Source organism: Theropithecus gelada, chromosome 15, assembly GCF_003255815.1.
Source record: "Theropithecus gelada isolate Dixy chromosome 15, Tgel_1.0, whole genome shotgun sequence".
Lineage (NCBI taxonomy): Eukaryota > Metazoa > Chordata > Mammalia > Primates > Cercopithecidae > Theropithecus > Theropithecus gelada.
This window is the reverse complement of record NC_037683.1, coordinates 74,611,946-74,634,434: the sequence shown is the minus strand read 5'-3', so window position 1 is coordinate 74,634,434 and position 22,489 is coordinate 74,611,946. Positions and strand designations below refer to the sequence as shown.

Below are 22,489 nucleotides of genomic sequence, written 5' to 3'. Positions count from 1 at the left end.
AGAGTAGCCAGAGAGGTCCCTGGCACATATTCCAACAGCCTTCCTGGGGTGGTGCATGTGTACTTCCTGGCAACCTCTGGCCTGGTTCAGATCTTTACCTGCATTTTCTTTTCTGGAGGGCCTCCTCTTCCTTCCCTGATCTGAGCTCTCTTAATACCTTGCATTATGGTCAGCCATGTCTGTCTCTCTTACTAGTATGTGAGCTATTTGAGAGAAGGGACTCTCTCATTTTTTTATTTTTATTCTTAGCACCTAGGAATGTGCCTTATTTATAGTGAGCTCTTAGTCATTTCTTATTTAAATGCCATTTTTTTAACCCCATGCCATCCTAGTACTGCTTTTCCTCCTGGCATTGATTGACAGCTTGTTCTTGGCATTTTGGCTCAGAGTTCACTGCTGTAGAATGCTCATCAGGTGAGGAATGATGATTTTTTTTTCATTGGATTTTCTCAATGCTAGCTTTCAATTTTTTAAAGTCAACCTTTTGGATGTTGTTGTGCCTTTGATGAAGCAGTCCAGATATTAGGAACATACTTTCCTCCTTCTTCAGGTTGTAATCATTGGTAGTTAGCTGTCTTTTGTTTGAAATTTGCCTGTTTATTTCAACATTGGTAGTCTTAGGAAAGCTAGAGAGTTTTCTTACAAGGGCCTGTGTAATTTCCAAGTTCACACCTGATTGAAGGCAGCATGGTATCAGTGGAGAGAAGACTCTTCTACATTTAAACAATTGGATCTTATTATTAGTGCTGTCCCTTAGAGGTGGCTTAGTATGATGGGAAGAACAGGTATAGTAATGAATTCCAAAAAGACTTGATTAGTTTTTTTCTTAATACAGCCCCAAACCTGAGAATGAAATTATTTATTTGATTGAAACAACATGTCTTTGGAATCAGTGGTGATTGTTAAAAACAAAGTAAAAGCGCAATTTTTTCTTATATCACATTTGCCTTAAATATGAGATGTAGGTAAGTCAGATGAAATTTTATGACCAATTTTTATCATTTCACTTTACAAAGTGTTCATTCTCTCAAGTCTTTCTTACATCATGATTACTGAACTGAAGAATAAATGTTGGAAATGATGTTTTCTTCCTAACTCGTTTGGTTGCTGGTTTTTGTTTTTGTTTTTAGCATATCAGTTGAATAGTTCTGACTATACATGGATTAGCTGATATTTAAGGAATTTTTAAAAATTGGAAGGACTCTTAGTTTTTTATATTTAGTATTTCAGGAATTATTAAATATATAATCAATGAAAAATACAGAGAAACACATAAAGAAGTACTAAATAAATCCCATTACCCAGAGTTATACATTACTAACATTTTAGTAATGGATTTTCTCAGTGCTCCTTTTTTCTAGGCATACATATCTGTGTGAGTGACAAATCATCACAAGATATTGTGGTTTAAACCAGTGATAACTATTTAGCTCAGGATTCTGTAGGTCATCAGTTTAGGCTAGGCTTGGCTGAGGGCTTCTTCTGGTCTAAGCTATGCTGCCTCATGCATCTGTGGTCAGCTGCAGAATAGCTTGTCTGATTTTGACTGGGTTCTCTCACGTTTACTGCCTGTGGTCTGTGTGATCTCTCATCTCCAACAGAGTAGCTTGGGCTTGTTCACACAGCAGAGTCAGAGATTCTTAGAGAGAAAGCAAAAGTGTTCAAGGCCTCTTGAACAAAAGGCTATGAATTTGTGTACCATTACTTCTACTGTATTCTTTTGGCCAATGCAAGCTAAGCCACAGTCTAACCCAGATTCAAAGGGTGGGAAATAAACTTCAGTCCTTGATGGGGGGAACTACAAAGTCACATGCACGGGATGTGGAAACGGGGAGGAGTGAAGATTTTTGGGCAGTTTGGAAATTTACCACAGTGTACGTGTGTGTATACATATGTGTACATAGATGAAAAGTGAGAGCATATACATTCTGCATTTTTATCACCAGACCTGCTCCAAATCCAAGTTACTAATCCAACCCTTTGGGTATATTGGGGAAAGTAAATAAATCTTATGTGGGAACTGCCTCAACAAGTATCTAGAACAATACCTCCCATTCAATCAATGGAAGGCTTAAAAAAATAAATAAAAGGAAATGTAATTTCTTTAGGCCACTACTTGAATTCTATTGGTGTTACTTCCTGGTTGGTTTTATTTCCTAGCTCATGTTTTCCTGTGTTTACTTCCTGGTTGGTTTTACTTCTTCACTCATTTTTTCCCATGCTTATTTCCTCTCTCATTTCTTTTCATGTTTATTCTTCTGGTTGATGGTCTGGAGCACCCATGTTGTATTAGTCTGTTTTCACATTGCTGTAAAGAACTACCTGAGACTGGGTAATTTATAAAGAGAAGAGGTTTAATTGACTTATGGTTCTGCAGGTGTACAGGAAGCATGGATGGGGAGGCCTCAGAGAACTTACAATAATGGTAGAAGACGAAGGGGAAGCTGCTCATCTTACATGATGCGAGCAGGAGGAAGAGAGTGGGAGATGCTATACACACACACAGTTAAACAGCCAGATCGTGTGAGAACTCTATCACAAGACAGCACTAGGGGGATGGTGCTAAACCATTAGAAACCACCGCCATGATCCAGTCACCTCCCACCAGGCCCCACCTCCAATACTGGGGATTCCAATTCCATGCGGCTTTGAGTGGAACCAAACCATATCACATGTCATGGGAGAGCACTGCTCTAGACTACTTCTAAACTGTTCTGAGATCTTAGAAAAGTCACTTGACTTTATCAAGAGTATCAGTAGATGTTACATCATCTATTTATTCAAAACAAAAACTACCTCACAAAATTATTGGGAGAATTTAATTACCTCATGTATATGGACATATGTTGGAAACTCTAGATGTGTTATTTTTCCTAGGAATTATTTATGCTTTTATGGAATATCTATAACTTTTTTTTACCTAACATTTTGGTCATCTCCTCAGCATCTCTAACTGGCTCTATCATTTTAAAAAATGACATGTATATTTTTTTAAGCTACTGTTTGTTCATTTCTGCTTAGTTCATATTAAAGAAAATTCAAGTTTTACAGCCTTAGCTTGCACACTAATCTTCAGAACACCATAGCCATTTCTTTAATCTGATGGATGCCCTCACATGACGCCTGTCTTTTCTGATCAGAAATGACATTCTTAACATCAATGGATTCTTAGGCTTTTCTGACAGGAAATATTTTTGAGGATATATAATCAGTTATGGGGTATGCTTGTCAATACATTTTTCCTGCAAAAATAAATCAGAAGTCCTATCAAAATAGCATTATGAAATAATCCATTTCCCTTAGTACTCCTCATGAAATGGGCATGCCTGACATTTCTGAGAATTTTTATTTAGATGAAGGTTGTGTATTTAATTTATATACTGGCCATTTTTCTAACCAGCCAATCTGCATAAATTTCATATTCTAAGCAGGAAGAAAATGGTTGTGATCTGGAACCAGCCTCTTCCTTATAAAGCCTGCATCACCTTCCTTTTCTCTTGGCTGGCCTCTTCTACTTTCCAGACCCTGTGAATTTCACCATAAACCTTCTTTATTCCCTTCCCCTACCCCACATACATGCACACCCAGCCAAAGAAAGAGAATCCAGGCCGGGCGCGGTGGCTCAAGCCTGTAATCCCAGCACTTTGGGAGGCCGAGGCGGGTGGATCACAAGGTCAGGAGATCGAGACTATCCTGGCTAACATGCTGAAACCCCGTCTCTACTAAAAATACAAAAAACTAGCCGGGCGCGGTAGCGGGCGCCTGTAGTCCCAGCTACTTGGGAGGCTGAGGCGGGAGAATGGCGTGAACCCGGGGGGCGGAGCTTGCAGTGAGCCGAGATCGCGCCACTGCACTCCAGCCTGGGAGACACAGTGAGACTCCGTCTCAAAAAAAAAAAAAAAAAAAAAAGAAAGAGAATCCAAAGAAACAGAACCTGTAGGGATGAATAGGGATATCACTCTACAATGCCCCTTTGCTTCTCTTTGCCCTTTTCTGGACAGAAGCAGATAGAATTCATTCCTCTTCCATTTTGAAAATTTGTGCGCATTCACTCACCCACTCGTTTATCCATCCATTCATTGATTCACTGTTCATCTGTCAGGAACAGTGTTACAGACACCGTGCTGGGTTCTCTGGATAAAAAGACAAGCTCTAGCACTGATTCGCAGAGTTTACCCTGTCATTAAAGGGATGGTAACTGAAAGAGTCATGTGGCCAGGGTCTTAAGAGAGTTGTAAACAAAGGCTCTGGGAGCCCTGGGGATGCAGAGGAGACCACATTATGCTTTCCTTCCTAGGGACCGTAGCCGTGTGCCTGAATTTGACAAGAGTAGGGTCAGAGGCTGCTGGAGCGGGTGAGGTGAAGGGTAGGTGCCTAGATTGTTTTTTCAGCAGTGATTTGGGACTTGTCAGTGTGAAGTCAGGGTACTGCCCACTCATCCATGCCAATGACTCAGGCACTGTAGAAAGTGGTTGATTTGCCTGAGCTGAAGGTCTCAGGTATGTTCTTCATTTCCTAGATGAAGCCAGTTAGGATTTGCTGAGAGTCTGCTACCGATGAGGCTAGGCAACCTTTGTGCTTCATCCTGTTTTATAGCATAACTTTGATTTAGGTATAATTTCTTCCATAGGTGACCAAACTGAAGCTGAGGATGACAAGGGTTATGTAACACCCCCGAGATCACACAGCTTGAAAGAGTAATCAGCTTAGAATGCAAATCCCAACACATTGTCCCCTTTGAGGGCAAACAATTTTTAGTAAAACTTCCAATATACACTAAATAACTAATACCATATTAAAATACAGTGCTTGTATTTCTGACCATGACTGTGTTTCAGTTTGACAGAGAGGGCAGCATCTGCAAGAAAGTTCTGCCAACATGAAGCCTGTGTATCCCTAATCCACATCACTCAGGGCCACTGTCTGTGGCCACACAGGTTGTGAATGTGGCCTCCTAGAGTTAGATGTAACCTGTACAACCTGAAGTAGCTGTCACGGGCCCAATCTTGGAGTCGCATCACTTGCATGCTGTGCCTCCACTCATATTAATTACTACATCCAAGTCATTCTCTTAGTTTAAAAGGTTTTTTAAGGTTGGATATATTTAAAGGGAATGAATGGGGGTAAAGTCGTAAACTGCATAATTATCTCAGTATATGTTAAATACTATCACCTAGCTGTTAAAGATTTCTACTTCAAGTATAGTGATATAAATCAGGCTTCTTACTGTTGTGCTTTGTCAAATGTTTACATACCTACCCACACCTAAAGGTATAGAAAAATTTCCCAAGCAACCCACTAATCACTGGGGAATGATTTCAGGGAGGAAAGAAGGAAAGTATCCTTTTGTTCTGTCAGGTATGTGGGACACTAGATGGCAGAGATGGTTAGAGACCCTTACGAAGATGTGTGTTGGGAGGGGGCCTGCCCCTTTGTCCAAATCATGAGCATTCTTGTCCCCAGTTCCTTTCTCCAGATCCTCATCTCCCACTGTACTGTCGCTCTAAGCTCCACCAGCCCCTTGTCTATGGCCATACAGACCTGGATCACCTGTCTTCTATATCTAAACCCCTCAGTGGCTTCCTAGGTTCACAGAATAACATTTAGACTCCCTAGGATGGCATAAGAACGGTTCTCCCCCACTCCCAGTGGCCTGACCCCTGGTCCCTAGGCCATTTCTCTAGTTTCTCCTACTTTCTACACCATAGCAAGACCTCTTGCATTTCCCACAACAGAATGGCTGCTTCCTGCTTCTGGGCCTTTGGTCATGCCCGTCACTCTGTCCTTGATTGTGTGACTTCCCCTAATTCTGACGCCCAGGAATGAGGAGTCCTGCTGCAGTTGGCATGCTGGAATGTGTTCATCAGTCTTCTCTCACACCACCTGTGAAGTGGCTTCATGGCGCATACCTGTGTAGGCCTGTTCCAGGAAGGAATACAGCCTTAGTGGTTTTGTATATTTGACTCTCCAACACCAGATCTGGTGCCCACTGGCTAGCTATAGATGACTGTTGAGGAAATTAGTCAATGAATGACTCTCTGGGAATGTCTTTGTTTGGTTTCTAGAAGAAAAAGATTAAGCATAACACTGTGCACACTACAAGGTGTGTTTTAGCTTTTTTGAAATTCATGGGGGAAACAAAAGCAAAGCCTCTAATTGACTTGTGATTCTGGATGATGATAAACTGAATTTCCCAGGAGTGTTCTAAATATCTATGCAAGAAAATACTGGGGTTTAATGAGTCCCAGCTTCCTGTAGGTACAGATGACATGTCAGGCTAATTTTGGTCCCTTCGGGATTATGAGGGCCTGGACCTTCCCATGAACTTGGTTCAGGGCCTTCCCAGCAGGTCAGAGCTCATGACATCCAACAAATCAGAGTTGATGCATGAGCCTTTGAGGCTGGTATAAAGAAGATCCAGTCTTCAGAGCAGACTTTGGCATTAGATATTGACTGCAGTCTCTTCCTAGTAGGTACGGGCTTTGTAGACAGAGTTCCTGAAAGGGGAACAGGGACTATAGCCTTATCTTGACAATCAAGCAACCCAAAACACATCAAGCTAACATTTCTAGAGCACTTAATATGTGCCAATCACTCTGCCAGGTATTTCTGAGAGAAGTCATTTGTTCTTAAGTCTTATGTTTCCTTAGCATGATGTGTATACCCTGAGGCCTACACATGGTTTTATAGGATGCCAGGAATATGTGTGGAAGGAGAATAGGGGGAGGGAGAAAATGAAATAAAGATGGAGTCTACAACTCATGCCCATATTCTTAGGAAAGGACTGCAACCCAGCTGTTATCAGTATGAGCTGGTAATTGAACTTGAGTCTTAATTTTTAATTTAAAAATAAGATGAACTGTCATATGTGTTAGTTTTTCTAGTCTAAAACTATTACTACAGCTCTCCTACAGGTCTGAAAAATTACTTGGGTGTATTTAGGGATTGAGCAAATGAGTAAATGGGTTTATATTGTAGAAGCCAACGTTTTCGCTGAAAAAGGATGAAGATACAAATACAGAATAGAGGGAGGCAAGAAAGAACCTGCAGGGATGAATAGGGATATCACTCTGAACTGGTGATTTCCAATATATGTGTGCTTGTGGCAAATTGATATATGCATGTGTGTATTTATGCACATAAATGTGCACATGTTAAATGCATGTATTTCATTGTTCCATCTGCTGGAACAACTGAGAATCAAAGATACTCCTGAAATAAGAGCATACCTAAGCACCTGTATCTGAGTTTCTAATGTCACTGCCCCTCTGAACTGAACTATACTCCTGGAATGGCTAATTTCAGGACTAGTGCAAGATGATCCTGAAACATCTTATCAGACAAGATAGTAAGGAACTGCCGGTTAAAAAAAAAAAAAAAAAGAAGATCACAAGAACCAGAAGGGGGCTCTGATTGGTCAAATCTGGGACAGTTTGAACACCAAAATAATAAAGTAAAATATGAACTATAAACAACTGGGGAGGAGGAATTCATCAGCCCATAATGACAATGGATGAATAAAGACAGATGGACAGATGGATTGATGGATGGATGGTTGGATGGATGGATGGATGGATGCGTGCAGGGAAATATGGGCGACTCCTGGTTACCAAATGTCAACTAAATAATAAATGTGGATGGGGTGGTAGAGCAGGAAAAATCAGTATACACCACCATTACAGTAAAGATTATGCACGAAACTCAATGGACACTAATTCCAAACAGTTTAAGAGGAACAGGACATTTACATAGTGACAAAAGTGTCTTTCACAGATTGCTTTAGTATAATAGAAAAATAGTAATTAAGTGGAGAAATTGAACTATACTTTGATCAGGATCAAAATTAACATCACCACTGAGGGGTAAGCAAACATCACGTACCTTCATATGAAATATCCTGAGAACAAGACAACATCACCTATTTGGGATTCTGGCCAAAAATGTATAACCTGAATCTAGTCATGAGGAAGCTTAAGATACATGCTTTGTTAAAAAGCAAGAGGAGGAAGAATTGTATCCTTCCAAAGTATCACTGCCATAAACAAAGACAGAGGAAATGGTCCTGATTAAAGAAGCCTAAAGAGATGTGGCAACTAAACGCAATACTTGAGTCTAGACTAGATTTCTGTACTTGGGAGTTTGAGGGTAGGGAAGGTGGATACCATAATGGCCATTATTGGATCATTTGACCAACTGGAGTGTAGATGGAGATTAAAGTATCCTATCAGTGTTCAGTTTCCTGAAGTTGATATATTTGGATATACACATACACGTGTGTATATATATACATACACACACACACATATTCTTTCTCTCTTTGTATATGCATACACACACAAAACCAATGGATGAACCTGGGTAAAGAGTGATAGTATAAACAAGTATTATTTATACTATTTGTATTCTTGCAACTTTTTTGTAAGTTTGAAATTATTCTTCAATATTAAGTTAAAAAATTTTTTTAAAATCTTGGCGAAATAAATGATTGATTTTCAAATGAATACTTTTTATTTTATGTCCTTTCTTTTCCTGTTCTCTCTCTTATTTATTTTCTTTTTCGCGTCCCTTCTTTTAGAAGCCCAAGGCTTGCGAGAAGGTCATTTCCGTGGGACAGACGGTCATCACGAAGCATCGGAACACCCGGTATTACAGTTGCAGAGTGATGGCTGTGACGTCGCAGACCTTCTACGAGGTCATGTTTGATGATGGCTCCTTCAGCAGAGACACATTTCCTGAGGATATCGTGGTAAGTGGGCTTCCTTGAGTGCCTGCTACCCAGAGTCATTAAAAAAAAAAACCAAAGTAGCCGAGCCCTTCAGAATTTTTATTTTGGCTTTTTGAGTAGCTCATTCACTTGGTTCATAGCCTTTATCATTCTAGATAATAGCCAGGTGAACTTAGACTGATCTTCCCAGAGTCTTTTAATTGAGTGAGAAATGTTATTTGGCCAAGAAATAAGGGAGCAGCCCTCACGACCTAGTCACCTCTCGAAGGCCCACCTGTTCATAGTATCACACTGGCAACCCCTGAATTTTGGATGGGACCTATTCAAACCATAGCAGATACGAATCCACCTATTCTTTTCTGTTACAAGATGTGAACAGATTTGAATTCCTTTATGACTTCTTTTTCTTTACGCTTAACTAGAGAATATGGCTTTGATTAATCTGACTTGACAATGTGTTTAAATCTTTGGCTATTCCTCATGGGAGTAACAAAAGTCACACAGAAGAGAGGCTGTGGCATTTAATGAGTTGCGTTACTGTGGGGGAGACTAGAACTCTGTGTGTATGTGCGCGTGTGTGTGTATGCGCGCGTGTGTGTATGCGCGTGTGTGTATGCGTGTGTGTGTATGTGCGCGTGTGTATACGCGTGTGTGTATGCGCGTGTGCATGCGCGCGTATGTATGTGCGTGTGTGTATGCGCGTGTATGTGCGTGTGTATGTGCGTGTGTGTATGTGTGCGTGTGTGTGTATGTGCGCGTGTGTCTGGCTGTTTTGTTGGTCTGTCTCCATCTCCTCCTGCCTCTGTCCCCCACCAAATACCTTGAGGGCGCTCATTCTGAGGAACTAGTGAACGTGTGCCAGGGCAATGACTGACCTTGTTTCAGGCTTGCTTTTTAGCAGGTGTTTTCACAGGAAGAGCACTTTCCACAGAGGGTTTTTTTTGACACCGAAATCAAAAGTCTCACCGTGACTGAGAGGAGAGTGAGTGAGTCTGGTGCTGATCCTGTTATCCCTTCTCCTCTTGGGGGGTGTGTGAGTTTGGGGAGCTGACCCTTCATAATGTAGTCGTCACTTCTGCCTTGTCCTGGGTCTCTGTTGATGCTTTGCTTTTGTTTGTACTTGGAAAGATATTTTCAGCGACTCTTTAATAGTCATAATTGTATATTATGTGCGGTTGAAAATTAAATGTAACCTTTTGAGATTGCTGAAGACAGTTTCTAGGATTTTGGTCTCCAGGAGTTGAAGAAACATTGCTTCGGTTAGTTTTGTTATACTTACCTCTCTCTATGCTGGTAAGAATGACAAGTATATAAACAAAAGTGACCTTATTTGAAAGATTTTAAAGCAAATGAATGTAAATTATTTAAAAATCCCAGAAGAGTGAATTGTGTTTCTTACCAGGGTTCTAGCTGGAGCTTACATTTACTGCATTTCCATTGTTATGCATAAATAGCATCCCTTAGGTGACATACTCTCCTCCTTAGAATTAGAATTAGTGTCCCTTCAAGCACTCAATCTACATTCACTGAATACCTGCTCTGTGTCACGTACTTACCACACTAGGCACTGGGAAACATAAAAAGAAAGAAGATGTAATCCTTGCTCAGTCTTGGTGGGAGGTAGGCTGGTAAATGGATGCTTTCTCCACCGTGGACCCATGTCTAGAACCTGTGTGGTTCTATACTTGAACTACAAGCAATCTACCACCTGTTGGGGCCAGAAGAATGAGTAACACTTACTGACATTTACCATGTTCCAGGCACTGCACCAAGAACTAGACCCATGAACTCAGTTCATCCTCATAACCCTACACACTAGGGATTATAATTTTTTCACATTTTGCTGTTGAGGAAACTGAGGCACAGCATGGTGAATAATTGTCCCAAGGTCACACATAACTAAGAAGTTTCAGAAACACTATTTGATTACGTGTATTCCATCTCTAGAAATTCCACTCTTAATCCTGGGGAAGAAAGGACATTTAAAGCAGTAGGAGAAGGGGTATGTGGGAGCAAGAAAGGCTTGAAAAGCCATTGGTAGAATGAGGCCCCTGGACTTTCACCAGCCCTGTGCAGGCTACATAGTTATTTCAGAATTAGCCTTCTCTTGTGAAGACTGTGAATACTGAGCTGGCAAAAGACCAGACCTTTTGGTGAGGAACACTGTGGCAGTGGGATGAAAGACTTCTGAGCACTAATTTCAAAACCTGAGCACAGTTAAACAGGTAAAACCAGTGAGGTCTTTAGTCATGATAGGAATTAATGAACCCTAGATTCTCTTTTACATCACAAGCCTGTACACACTACACCAGTTTGAGGCTTTCCTGGAATGTGTTTACGTTGGAAAAGAATGTCTGTGATCCTGTAATGTTTGAAATCCTGCAAGTATTTCCTTTGACACCCTCCATTTCCTCCCTCTGTGAACCAGAACAAATGTGATTTTAAGTACACTCGAGTGTTGTGAGAAGAACGCAGAAGCTAACCCACAGAAGAGTTTGCCGGCGCGCACACCATTTAAATCAACGAGAATCCGCGCACGCCATTTAAATCAACGAGAATGAAAAAGCAAAACTCTTTACACCTTGGTTAGCTGTCACTTAGCATTTTTGATAAGGATTTGAGACTTAGCAGCAGTTGCCCATGTGGTCACAACTGTTGCCCTGGAGGGTGGCAGGTAGCATGGAGTGGCATGAATTCACATAGATTGGAAAGAACGCGTCTATCTGAATGTGGGTGAATAGTAATGTCTTTTTTTTTTTTTTTTCTTTTTTGTGACAGGGCCTCATTTTGTCACCTAGGCTGGAGTGCAGTGGTATGATCACAGCTCATTGCAGCCTTGAGCTCCTGGGCGCCAGTGATCCTCCCGCCTCAGCCTCTTGAGTAACTGGAACCACAGCCATGTGCCACCATGCCTGGCTATTTTTTTTTATTTTTAATTCTTTGTAGAGGTGATGTCGAACTGTGTTGCCCAGGCTGGTCTCAAACTCTTGGGCTCAAGCGATCCTCCTGCCTCGGCATCCCAAAGTGCTGGGATTACAGGTGTGAGCCACTGCCACTGGCCTAATAACTTCTTCAGAAAAAACAAAACAAAACAAAACGAAAACCAAATTCATCTTTGAGCAGGTCTTCTCTATTTTGTCTGACCTTTCCTCCTATGCTCTCCACCACCATATACTATTCTCTTGCCTTCTTGGTTCCCCATTCCAGGCTCCTAGTAGGAATAATTCAATCAGATTGTGTTTCAAGTTCCATATACTTTCTAACAGTGTCACGATTGTTAGTTGCTGTGGCCTCTTCCCTCTCTTACCTTGGTGATGAATGAGGCTTCCTCAGCTCACTCTTGCTGACTCTATAGGGGAAGTTTTCTTCCACATATAATATTGTATTAGGCAGGGTTCTCCGGAGAACCAGAACCAATAGGAGATACACTTATAGAAAGAGATCATAAGGAATTGGCTCTGTGATTATGGAGGCTGAGAGGTCCCAAGATCTGTAATCAGCAGGCCCAAGACTCAGGAAGAGCTGATGTTCAATTGGAGTCCAAAGGCAGGAGAAAGACTACTGCTCAAGCTTGAAAGCAGTCAAGCAGAAAGAATTCCCTCTCCCTTGGGGAAAGGCCAGTTTTTTTGTTCTATTCATGCATTCAAACTGATTGCATGAGGCCCATGCACATTAGAGAGGGCAGCCTGCCTTACTAGGTCTATCATTTTAAATGTTAAACTCATGTAGAAACACCCAGGGTAAAGTTGGATTAGATATCTGACCACTCTGTGTCCCAGTCAAGCTGACATAAAATTAGCCAACATAAATATATTGTCCTGGGATGCTAGGTTTGTGGATTGTAGAAGACTCTTTAGCTTGTGGAGACAGAAGCTGGGACTCTGTGGCAGAATGCATTTTCCTTTCCTTTCGAGCAGCCATGTGGGTCAGTCAGTGTGTAGGTCCCTATAGATCCACTCTGTTTGCAACAGTTTGTCTTGGTCATCATCCAGGTATCTGAAATGCAAAGCCATGGGTTTAAAAGGTAAGCTTTAAAGCCTGGGCAACAGGGTGAAACTCTGTTTCTACAAAAAAATAATTAAAAAATTATTAGGCATGGTGGCACATGCCTTTAGTCCCAGCTATTTGGGAGGCTACAGCAGGAGGATCTCTTGAGTGCAGGAGTTTGAGGCTGCAGTAAGCTATGATCACGCCACTGCACTCCAACCTGAGTGACATAGTGAGACCCCTTCTCAGATAGATAGATAGATAGATAGATAGATAGATGGATGGATGGATAGTAAGTTTTTAAAATTTCAAGTATTAATAAAGATTGGGAGCCTGTTTCTCACTGAAATTAATGAAAGCTACATAACTAAATGCCTTTATAGTATGCCAGCTAGACTTCAATTTCAGATATAGAAGTTTGATGTTATATTTTAAGATAAAATGTATATGTATAATTAAGTATAGTTTCATATATGCTTTATTCCTTATATGATATAATTATGTTTATACCATACACATTTATTCATTTATTTTTGAGATGGGGTCTTGATGGCTGATCATGGCTCACTGCACCCTTGGCCTCCTGGGCTCAAGTGATCCTCCTGCCTTAGCCTCCCAAGTAGCTGGGACTATAGGCATGTACCACCATATGCAGCTAATGTTTTTATTTTTATTTTTGTAGAGATGGGGTCTCACTATGTTGCCCAGGCGGGCTCAACTTATCCTTCTGCCTCAGCCTCCCAAAGTGCTGGGATTATAGGCATGAGCCATGGTGCCCAGCCCCACACACCATTATTTAAGCCATGGGGCTTAATTGCTAAGATCATCCCACTTCCACTTTTGATAATTCATCTGCATCAGAACTGTTGTCTGGGAGATGGGGACCCTGCTCAGTACCATAATGGAAAGTTACATCAGGACATAAAAAAACAATGTAATCAGGTTTGTTTCTGTTTCAGTATCTTGAAGATCATGGCAGAATAATTACATGGTGAAAACACTAACTACATTTCACATTCCTCAGAGAAATCTTGTTTTCGTTAGGTGATATACCTGTAGCATGAGCAACTGGCGATAGAAAGTGATGTTTTTCTTCTGTGTGTCCAAAAACTCTCTAATCCACACAATGTGCGTATCAGGTGTGAGTGCCACTGGGAAGAATTATTCATCAAATTATTCATCAAATGTAGTGTGACCCCGATGTTACTGGCTACTGAAGAACCAGTTTCTCTAAGCCTCAGGTACTTGTTAACTAGAATTGCTGTAAGGGTACAGTGCAATTTCAGTTTCCTATGAAAATCAAATTTAGGATATCAAGTTTAATCATCCCAAGCTATTTATCTATGTATGACACAAATATAGTCCCTTGTGGAGCCTGATACTTTAGTAAAGAAAGTTACATACCCATATTTATAGAGTTGATGATTACAAATCATTTCATAAACCCAACACATGAGAACCCTTTAATGCAGGCTGGCCTATCCCATGTTTGAGAATAAATTTGGCAGGCGTTAAAAATGCTTATGTTAGGGTTATGTGACTGGAGAGAGCGCTTGGAGTAGTAAGGAGAAACACTCTTTAACTACCAGGAAATGTCTTTCCCTACCTAGGTACTTTATTTCTGTGCTAGCCAGAAAAAATGTCCAAAAAATTCTCTCTCAACAATGCACCTGCAAAATGTATGTATCAGCCCAGTTAAACTCCACATGCAGTCTGTAGCTGTCAAGGGAAGTAATAAAAGATGTATTACTACACACCTCCATCTGTCAGTCTATGAAATTGGGACACACTTCTGACGAATTTTTTTGCCTTCCACTATTTTGATGGAAATGAAAGTTGCCCACCTGAAAGTACTCAACGAACATAAAGATTCCAGGGCCTCTGTTAGCCTCTGCCAAAACCTGGGATCCTCTAGCATGCCCCTGTTGACAGTGGAGTGATAACTGTTTCCTTTCCTCTGAACTTTGAGCTCACTTTGAGGGAGGAGAATGGTACAGTGGACACTTGAGTTCTCACTTACCATTCACCCCTGGGTGTGAGAAGAGAAATAGGACCGTTTAAAAATTTGATAGCAGGAGTCCATCACTGAAATTTCCATGAGGACTGGCTACATTTTTCAGCTTTGGTTGAAATGTGAAAGAAGCATGAAAACAATACTCTTCAAGATTCTGGGGGTGGGTAGTCATGGGCTTTAGTTTTGAGGGCTGTACGATGCAAACTGAGGTTCTTGCAGCCAATTTTTTTTTTCTCACATAAAGGCAGTTTGCTTAAACTTTCCAGCCCCAGTTTTTTTCCGCTACTAGTTTGAAAGGAGCAAATAAACTCCTAGATTTTGAGGTGTCCTAGGTTTTCAGGTCAGGTAGCCATGCATATATGGCATTGGCAGACACCCCTTGTCAGTGAGCTCACCTCAGCTTTGGAAGCCCTGTCCCATCCCAGACCATTTGTGTTATGTGTGCTCTAGAGGGATGCCCTTCTCCTCTTCCCTCTCCTGTTCCCTGCCAGGCAGTTCTGGTTCTTTTGGAATCAGTGGACATTTGCCAGAGAAGGCTTTGGAAACTTTCTTTGGTTTAGAGGTCTGCAGGCATGGCCTTTCACTGTTCAGGGTTCTCTTGCTTTTCTCTCTCGATTGTAGAGTTGGGAATCCATGAGATGAAAGGCTTCACCAAATTCCAGTTAATTTTTACTTCCATGGGAAACCTTTTACACATGTCAAAGAGTGTCTAAATTTACTTTTCTAAATGTTTAAATTTATCTGACAAATTTTATTTATAAATCTAATATTTGCATAAAAAATAAGAACAAACTCATTTGTTCCTTGATTAATGTTCCTATAATGCATAAATCAAATCCTAACCATTTTATGTTTATGTAACCAAATTTCCTTGGACATTTTAACTATGATTATAAATTTATTATATACGTTTCTCACAAATGTCACAATTTTTCTAGGCATTTAATGCCCATAACTTTAATAAATCAGACATTAGTTAGTTTGGATTCTCCTATTTCAGACATCTTCAAAAACAGTATGTAAACCAGTACAATATTTTACAAAACACAGTTGCACCTTTATAAACACAATTTACATAAGATTGATAGATAAGTAGACAAGACTTTGCCCAATCAAAGGGAACAATATTACCGTATTGGCTGGGAGTCTACTAAGAAAAAATAATAATAGAATCTCAAGGCCATTTTAGAGGCATAGAATCTGGTTATGCCTTTGAAGAATAAACCTGCAGTTATTGGGCAGGGGCTCCTAATTAAGGTCAGGTTTTATTTGATTCATCAACTCTGTAAACCTTACACCTTTCACTGGGGTCCTGACTAGTCTTACAAGTTTCACGAACTGTCTCTTAAGTCCATGGAGGTGGGTACTTTCCAGGTCCTGGAATTTTATTTCCTTTTGTGTAACTCATATGACTTTTCACATTAAAGCCTTGGACATAGGATTTTCACATTAAAGCCTTGGACATAGGAATGAAATGTTGAAGCCTTTACTCCAGTTGCCGTTACATCTTGTTCCTTTTTTTTTTGCGAATTGTGTGTATCTCATTGACCACAATTCTGTAGGCATCATAGCGACAGTTTCCACTCATCACTGGGGATCCTGTGGAGAAAGTATGTCATTTCCCTGATGTCCTATGCAGGAGATTCCCTAGTTGCCACAAAGACAGACTGTCAGTTATGTTTTTCTTCATATATATACCTCCTTCACTTGAGGGTATTTCTCTTATTTTCTCTTTTGGTAATTATCTCAAGGTTCCTGGCACTTCCTTCCCACTTTTTTCTTTCCAGGAGAGACTCAGGTATACGATTTCGTCTTCAGCCTAACAGAATCAAAATAACTACCTGAACTTGAGGGCAGTGTTATTAATTTCCAGGACTTCATCATCTTTTCTCAGTGCTGAATATTCATGGGTGAGCCTGCTTAAACCCATGGGCAGTAGGCACTATGAACCAAATCCACTCCGTGTTTGGGAGTGTCCAGTGATGTTGTCCGTTCTGAGCTATGTTTTGAACACTGTATTAGGCATCATGGGGGATTCAGAGATGTGTAAACACAGGTGTAGGAGGAGTGACGTGGGTGTTTTTGAGGCAACACACAATACCCAAGGAAGTTTGAAAGACTAAGAAAAAAGCCATTCCCAGAAACTTTTTCAGCTATGGGATCTTGGGAAGCAATTTTGGATTTGCATTGGTGCCTAGATTTTGAGGTGCTCTGGAGTTTTGGGTCAAGTGGCCAAGACAGTGGCAGACACCTCTTATCAGTGAGCCCATCTCAGCTTTGGGAAGTCACATCCCATCCCAGCCCACTGATGTATTATGTTGCTCCACACTAATGCAGTTACACTCCCTCACCCCCACCAGGAGCTGATCTGAAATATTTTACAAGAAAAAAACCCAGTGAAGCTTATTGACAGTAAATTCGGGGAAAGAAGCAATTGTGATGGGTCAGAGTGTTTAAGGAAGTCACATTGAGGAAGAGAGATGTCAGCTGGTTTACTGACTTACAAGAGTTTTTTATGTATTCTCGATACAAGTCCTTTTTCAGATGCTTTGCAGTGTTTACTCCCCGTCTGCATAATGTCCCATTTTATAGTATGAATATAACACATTTTGTTTATCCATTCGCCAGTTGATGGACATTTGGATTATTTCCTGTTTGGAGCTATTATAAATAATTCTGCTGTAAAATTTGCTTTCAAGGCTTTGTATGGACATGTGTTTTCATTTCTCTTGGGTAAAGACCTAGGAGTGAGATTACTGAGATATATGGTAAGTGTGTGTTCAACTTTATAGGAAACTGCCAAACTGTTTTCCAAAGTGGCTGTGCCATTTTATCTTCCCACCAGCAACATTTGAGGTTATAGTTTCTTCACATCCTCACCAACACCTGTATTGTCAGTCTTTTGGAAAATGACCATTGTAGTGGATGTATAGTGTTATTTCACGCTATTGTAATTTATATTTCCCTATTGACTAATGATTCAAGCATCTTTTCAAGTGCTTGTTAGCCATTCATCTGTCTTCTATGGTGAAAAGCCTATTCAAACCAGTAATATATTTTACATTTTATTAATTGAGTTTTCTTATATTGAGTTGTGGGAATTTTTTAAATAGTCTGTACATATCCTTTATCAGATCTTTGATTTACAAACACTTTCTCCTAGTTCGTGTCTTGTTTTGTCACTTTCTTAATAGTGTATGAAGAGCAAAAGTTATACATTTTGATGAAGCCCAGTTTGTCAACTTTTTCTTAATGGATCATGCATTTTAAAATTTGAGTTCATGAAATTTCATGTCCTTTCTAGGTAAAGAATATTTTTCCCTCAGAGCAGGGCTGTGCTCTAGCAAGCAGCTCCAGGGAAAACTCAAGCCTTCAGTGTTTTAGTTTTCTTGTGAGATTTATTTATTTTTTAAATAAATCAGAAACCCCCCCATATATATATGTGTGTGTGTGTGTGTGTGTGTGTGTGTGTGTGTGTGTGTGTGTGAACTTTCTTTAAACGAGATCTCTGGCCCTGAAAAACTCTGAAACCACTGGTTCAGGTGAAATCGATCGTTACCTGCCATTTCACTGCCATGAGAGTGAGAAGTCTGTCATGAGAGAGGGCTGAGGGAGTCAGGGCATTGGCGCACCTGCTGGTCCCTGTGCCAACCTGAGAGCAGGACTGTTGGGAAATGTCGCCAGTGGTCTTGGCAGGCCCATCCGTGAATATTCAGCACCAAATTATGAATGTCCATGACATCATCTCTAAATGTTAGGGTAGGGCTGAAGCAACTTACATTTAATACAAAATATAAACATTATGAAAATCCCTTGTTCCTTCTAATAACTAACATGGTCAGATGTCATTATCAGTTCACACCATAATATCAGATTGTCACCATTCATTATTGACCCTTCGATTACTCTTAAAATGGTACGTTAGCTGCCTATGATGCAAAGTTTTACACTTTTAAATCGTTTCTTGCTCTAATTTTATTTTTATCTCAAATCTAGATACCATGACTGTGTGTGGTATAATCAGGTTGCTACATGCACGTTTCAGAAATGTCTGAAATTTTCCAGAGCTGACCTTTCCTGTAGTGCATTTGTAAGCACAGCTTTCTGCATACAATTTCTGAAATATATAGCGAATGGCAAGAGCTTCCTGAGGCGAGTAGTCAACAGGGAGCTGCCTGTTTACAAGCCATTATCTTTCACCTCTATCCAACCCCAGGTGCTAACACCCCAGGATATAGCACATAAATTGGCGACACATCCCAGAAGATATGAGGCCCATAAATCAATGAAGAGTTTATGTTCCTTTTCCACCATGGGATTTAAATTATTGTAGCAATAGAGTGAACTTAGATTCTTATTTGATAGATATATCCAGAAGAAGTCAATGCTATCTACTTATTGATGAGCAACATTGCCTTTATTTTATTATTTCCTTTTTGTACCTTATTTAAAAGAAGTTAATTTTATTAGGTGAGAAAGAACCAGTAATAAATCTTGCCTTTTGCATTATTAAATAAATTATAATTTTGAGGTCAGAATATGTGGGCAAACAGAGAAAAGGAATGATAGAAGAAAAGGTAGAGAGAGAATGGAGTGAGTGTATTTTTGTCCTTCAGTTTCTAATCTTTCCCACAGAGAGTGTTCTATGCTAAGAAGTGAGTGAGAAACTTGGAAGCTGTCGCCTGCAATAATGCTTGTTGGTTGTGTGTGTTTCTACTAATCAGTTTCCCTGTATCATCTCATTTTTTGCCCTTTATAAAATGGAGGATATATTTGAAAGTCTTCCGTGCCTTAGATGTTTTATCCAATACCATTATAGAACTTTGTATTTGTACAATGTTTAATTTCTTCTAAAGGTTATAATAGTACAATATGTTGAATAATGTTACATGCATGGTTTTCAGATCAAAGTAGACTTTTCCACGAGTAATTAAAGCTGGTGTGATCTGTGCCTGAAAAAGATCTCTTTTGGCTCACACCTGACTTCCTAGCAGCTTGAGGCACCAAAGCAGGAGGATTATTTGAGTTCAGGAGTTTGAGACCAGCCTGGGCAACATAGAAAGACCTCCTCTTTACAAAAAAAAAGTTAAAAAAAATTGAGCCAGGTGTGGTGACATGCACCTGTAGTCCTAGCTCTTTGGGAGGCTGAGGCAGGAGGAAGCCTTAAGCCCAGGAGGTTTGAGGTTACAGTGAGCTATGATCACACCACTGCATTCCTGCCTGGGTGACAGAGCCAAACCCTGTCTCTAACAAAATAAAAGATGTCGTTTGTAGATTTTGCCTAACAACTCAGCCAAAAGGGAGGGAGTAGTTAAATTATGCATACTTCCAGTAGCATAGTTATATTTGTAGGTTATGTTTTTAAAACATGCTAGATATTTACTCTTTCTAGCCTTTAATTAATACTCTAGGTCAGGTGCAGTGGCTGACACCCGTCATCCCAGCACCTTGGGAGTTCAAGGCAGGCAGGTGGCTTGAGCTGCAGAGTTTGATACCAGCCTGGGCAACATGGCAAAAACTCATCTCTGCAAAAAAATTTCAGGAATCAGCCAGGCATGGTGGCGTGCATCTTTAGTCCCAGGTACTCAGGAGGCTGAGGTGGGAGGATCACTTGAGCCTGGGAGGTGGAGGTTGCAATGAGCTGAGATTGTATCACTGCACTCCAGCCTGGGTGAAGGAACCAGACCCTGTCTTAAAACAAAACAAAAATAAATAAATAAATAATCTGACCCAATGATTGCTTTATGTGTTATATTACCATTCTTTTCCCCTGAGTAACACATAATATTTAATCATCTAAAGCAGCTTCTTTGACCATAAAAGAAAGTGACTGGCACAAAACAAGCCAGGCTTTAGTCCTTATGTTCTAAGCAGCCAACTCCTGAAGTCATGTTGAAATACAGACTATAAGAGAACTATTGAAAGAATGTGGATGTGAGTGCCATTGATATTGAGACTCTAAAATGTTATATGTGTATTTTGAAGACTGTCTCATCCCACAATAACCTTAGACCAGGCTGCAAATGGCCACACTAGACCCTATAACTTTTCCTATTTTGTTCCCTACATGAATTATGAAATAATTTATGTATTACATATGAATTTAATATTTTCCTTACCGTTTTTAAATGTATTTCAATACTAGTGAAACCTTTTTTCTACATTATTTATGCTGGAACTTTATCTCATATCATTATGTAAGCAGTGGTAGTTGTCTGTATGAGTCTTCAGCAACCTCAAATCTTGCTGCCTCGGAAGAAATAATTTGACTCAGGGGCATAAGGCAGAAGGAGAGACCAAGGCAAGTTTTAGAGCAGGAGCTAAAGTTCATTAAAAAGCTTTAGAGCAGTAATGAAAGGAAGGAAAGGACACTTGGAAGAGGGCCAAGCAGGCGACTTGAGAGACCACGTAGGCGACTTGAGAGACCACGTGTGCGGCTTGACCTCTTGACTTGGGATCTTATACGCTGACATATTTCTGGGGCATTGCAGTCCTTCTCCCCACTCCTGAGATCTTCTCCAGAAGCCGCTGCTCACCAGTTTCAGGTGTTTCCCATGTATTAGGAGACTGCCGTTCCCTGGTGCCAGCTGTGACCAACTATTCGTTTAGAGAGAGAGTTAACAACCTGACCATCACCTGATGATCACCCTACACTCCTGGTGTATGTGGCAGGGGCTGAGGAGCCCTCTCTTGCCCAGCTCATACCTGACTAGCTATGTACTGTAACAACTAGTTATGTTTCTACAGGGCTTTATGTTTGTTTTGCTTGTTTGTTGTTGGGTTTTTTTGTTTTTGTTTTTGATTTTTGTTTTGCATGAAGTTAGAAGGGCAGAAATCTAATCAGTATCTAAGAGTAGGTTCCCTCCAGGAGAAATCTAATGAGGAAGAGGAAATAGTATGTGTGGTGCTCAAGTCCTCTTTCTTCTTAGAGTTGGGAGCTCATAAAGATGGGGAAGGCTAATGCTCCCCATGAAGGCCCTTCTTTTAGTAGATGGGGAATTCCTGCAGGGCTGGCCTTGATAAGCCACATCTGGGTACCTGCATATGGTCATACATGGATTCTCTACTCAAGAAATACCTTATCCTTCCATGATGGTAGCCTTGTGCCCCCAAGTTTTTTTATAGTGAGCACCTACTGCATGCCACACATCATGCTGGGTTCTGGGAAAATGATAGAAGTAAAATTGGAATGGTTTTTGTTCTCATGGAATTTACAATCTAGTGGGAGAGAGTGACATATGACAGCACATATAAAAGATGTGCTTCAAATTGAGAGAAGTCCTGGGATGACAGGAATATGATCCAGTAAGAGCATGTAACTAGAAATAAGCATCTTATTTAGATGGGTGATCAGTGCGACCTGAGTGAAGATCTGTAAGGTGAGTTCACTAAACACAGGGCAGAAGGAAGGCAAGTGCGGCTGCTGGAGGAGGTGAATCTTGAGCCTGGAGGAAAAGGAAAGGGCCAGACTGGGTGGGGCCTTGAGGGCCATCTTACAGGGTTGGGGTTTTATTCTATAAGCAGGAGGAAGCCCTGTTGGACTATCTTGAGCAGAAGTCAAAGAGATTTGTTATGAAGTGGGTTTTTTTGACTATAGTGAAAAAGAATTGGCTATAGTGAAAAGAAAATTTTGGCTATATTGAAAAGAATTTACACACACGTAAACCCCATTATCTAACTCTCACACATTTGATGAAATAGTCATTTTGCCCAAGAAATTCTTCAGTATGAAAATATGGCCACCAAAATCGATGAGTTATATT

The 22,489-nt window shown here is 40.5% G+C and overlaps 1 protein-coding gene across 4 annotated transcripts in view; it reads left to right on the top strand.

The window, feature by feature from the left end:
- Positions 1–22,489, top strand: part of KDM4C (lysine demethylase 4C) — a 463,944-nt gene that overhangs the window by 409,316 nt on the left and 32,139 nt on the right. For all 4 annotated transcript variants that reach the window (XM_025358671.1, XM_025358675.1, XM_025358674.1 and 1 more), the window contains one exon: positions 8,576–8,746. In XM_025358671.1, the coding sequence (XP_025214456.1) occupies positions 8,576–8,746 (171 nt within the window). The remainder of the gene's footprint in view (positions 1–8,575; positions 8,747–22,489) is intronic.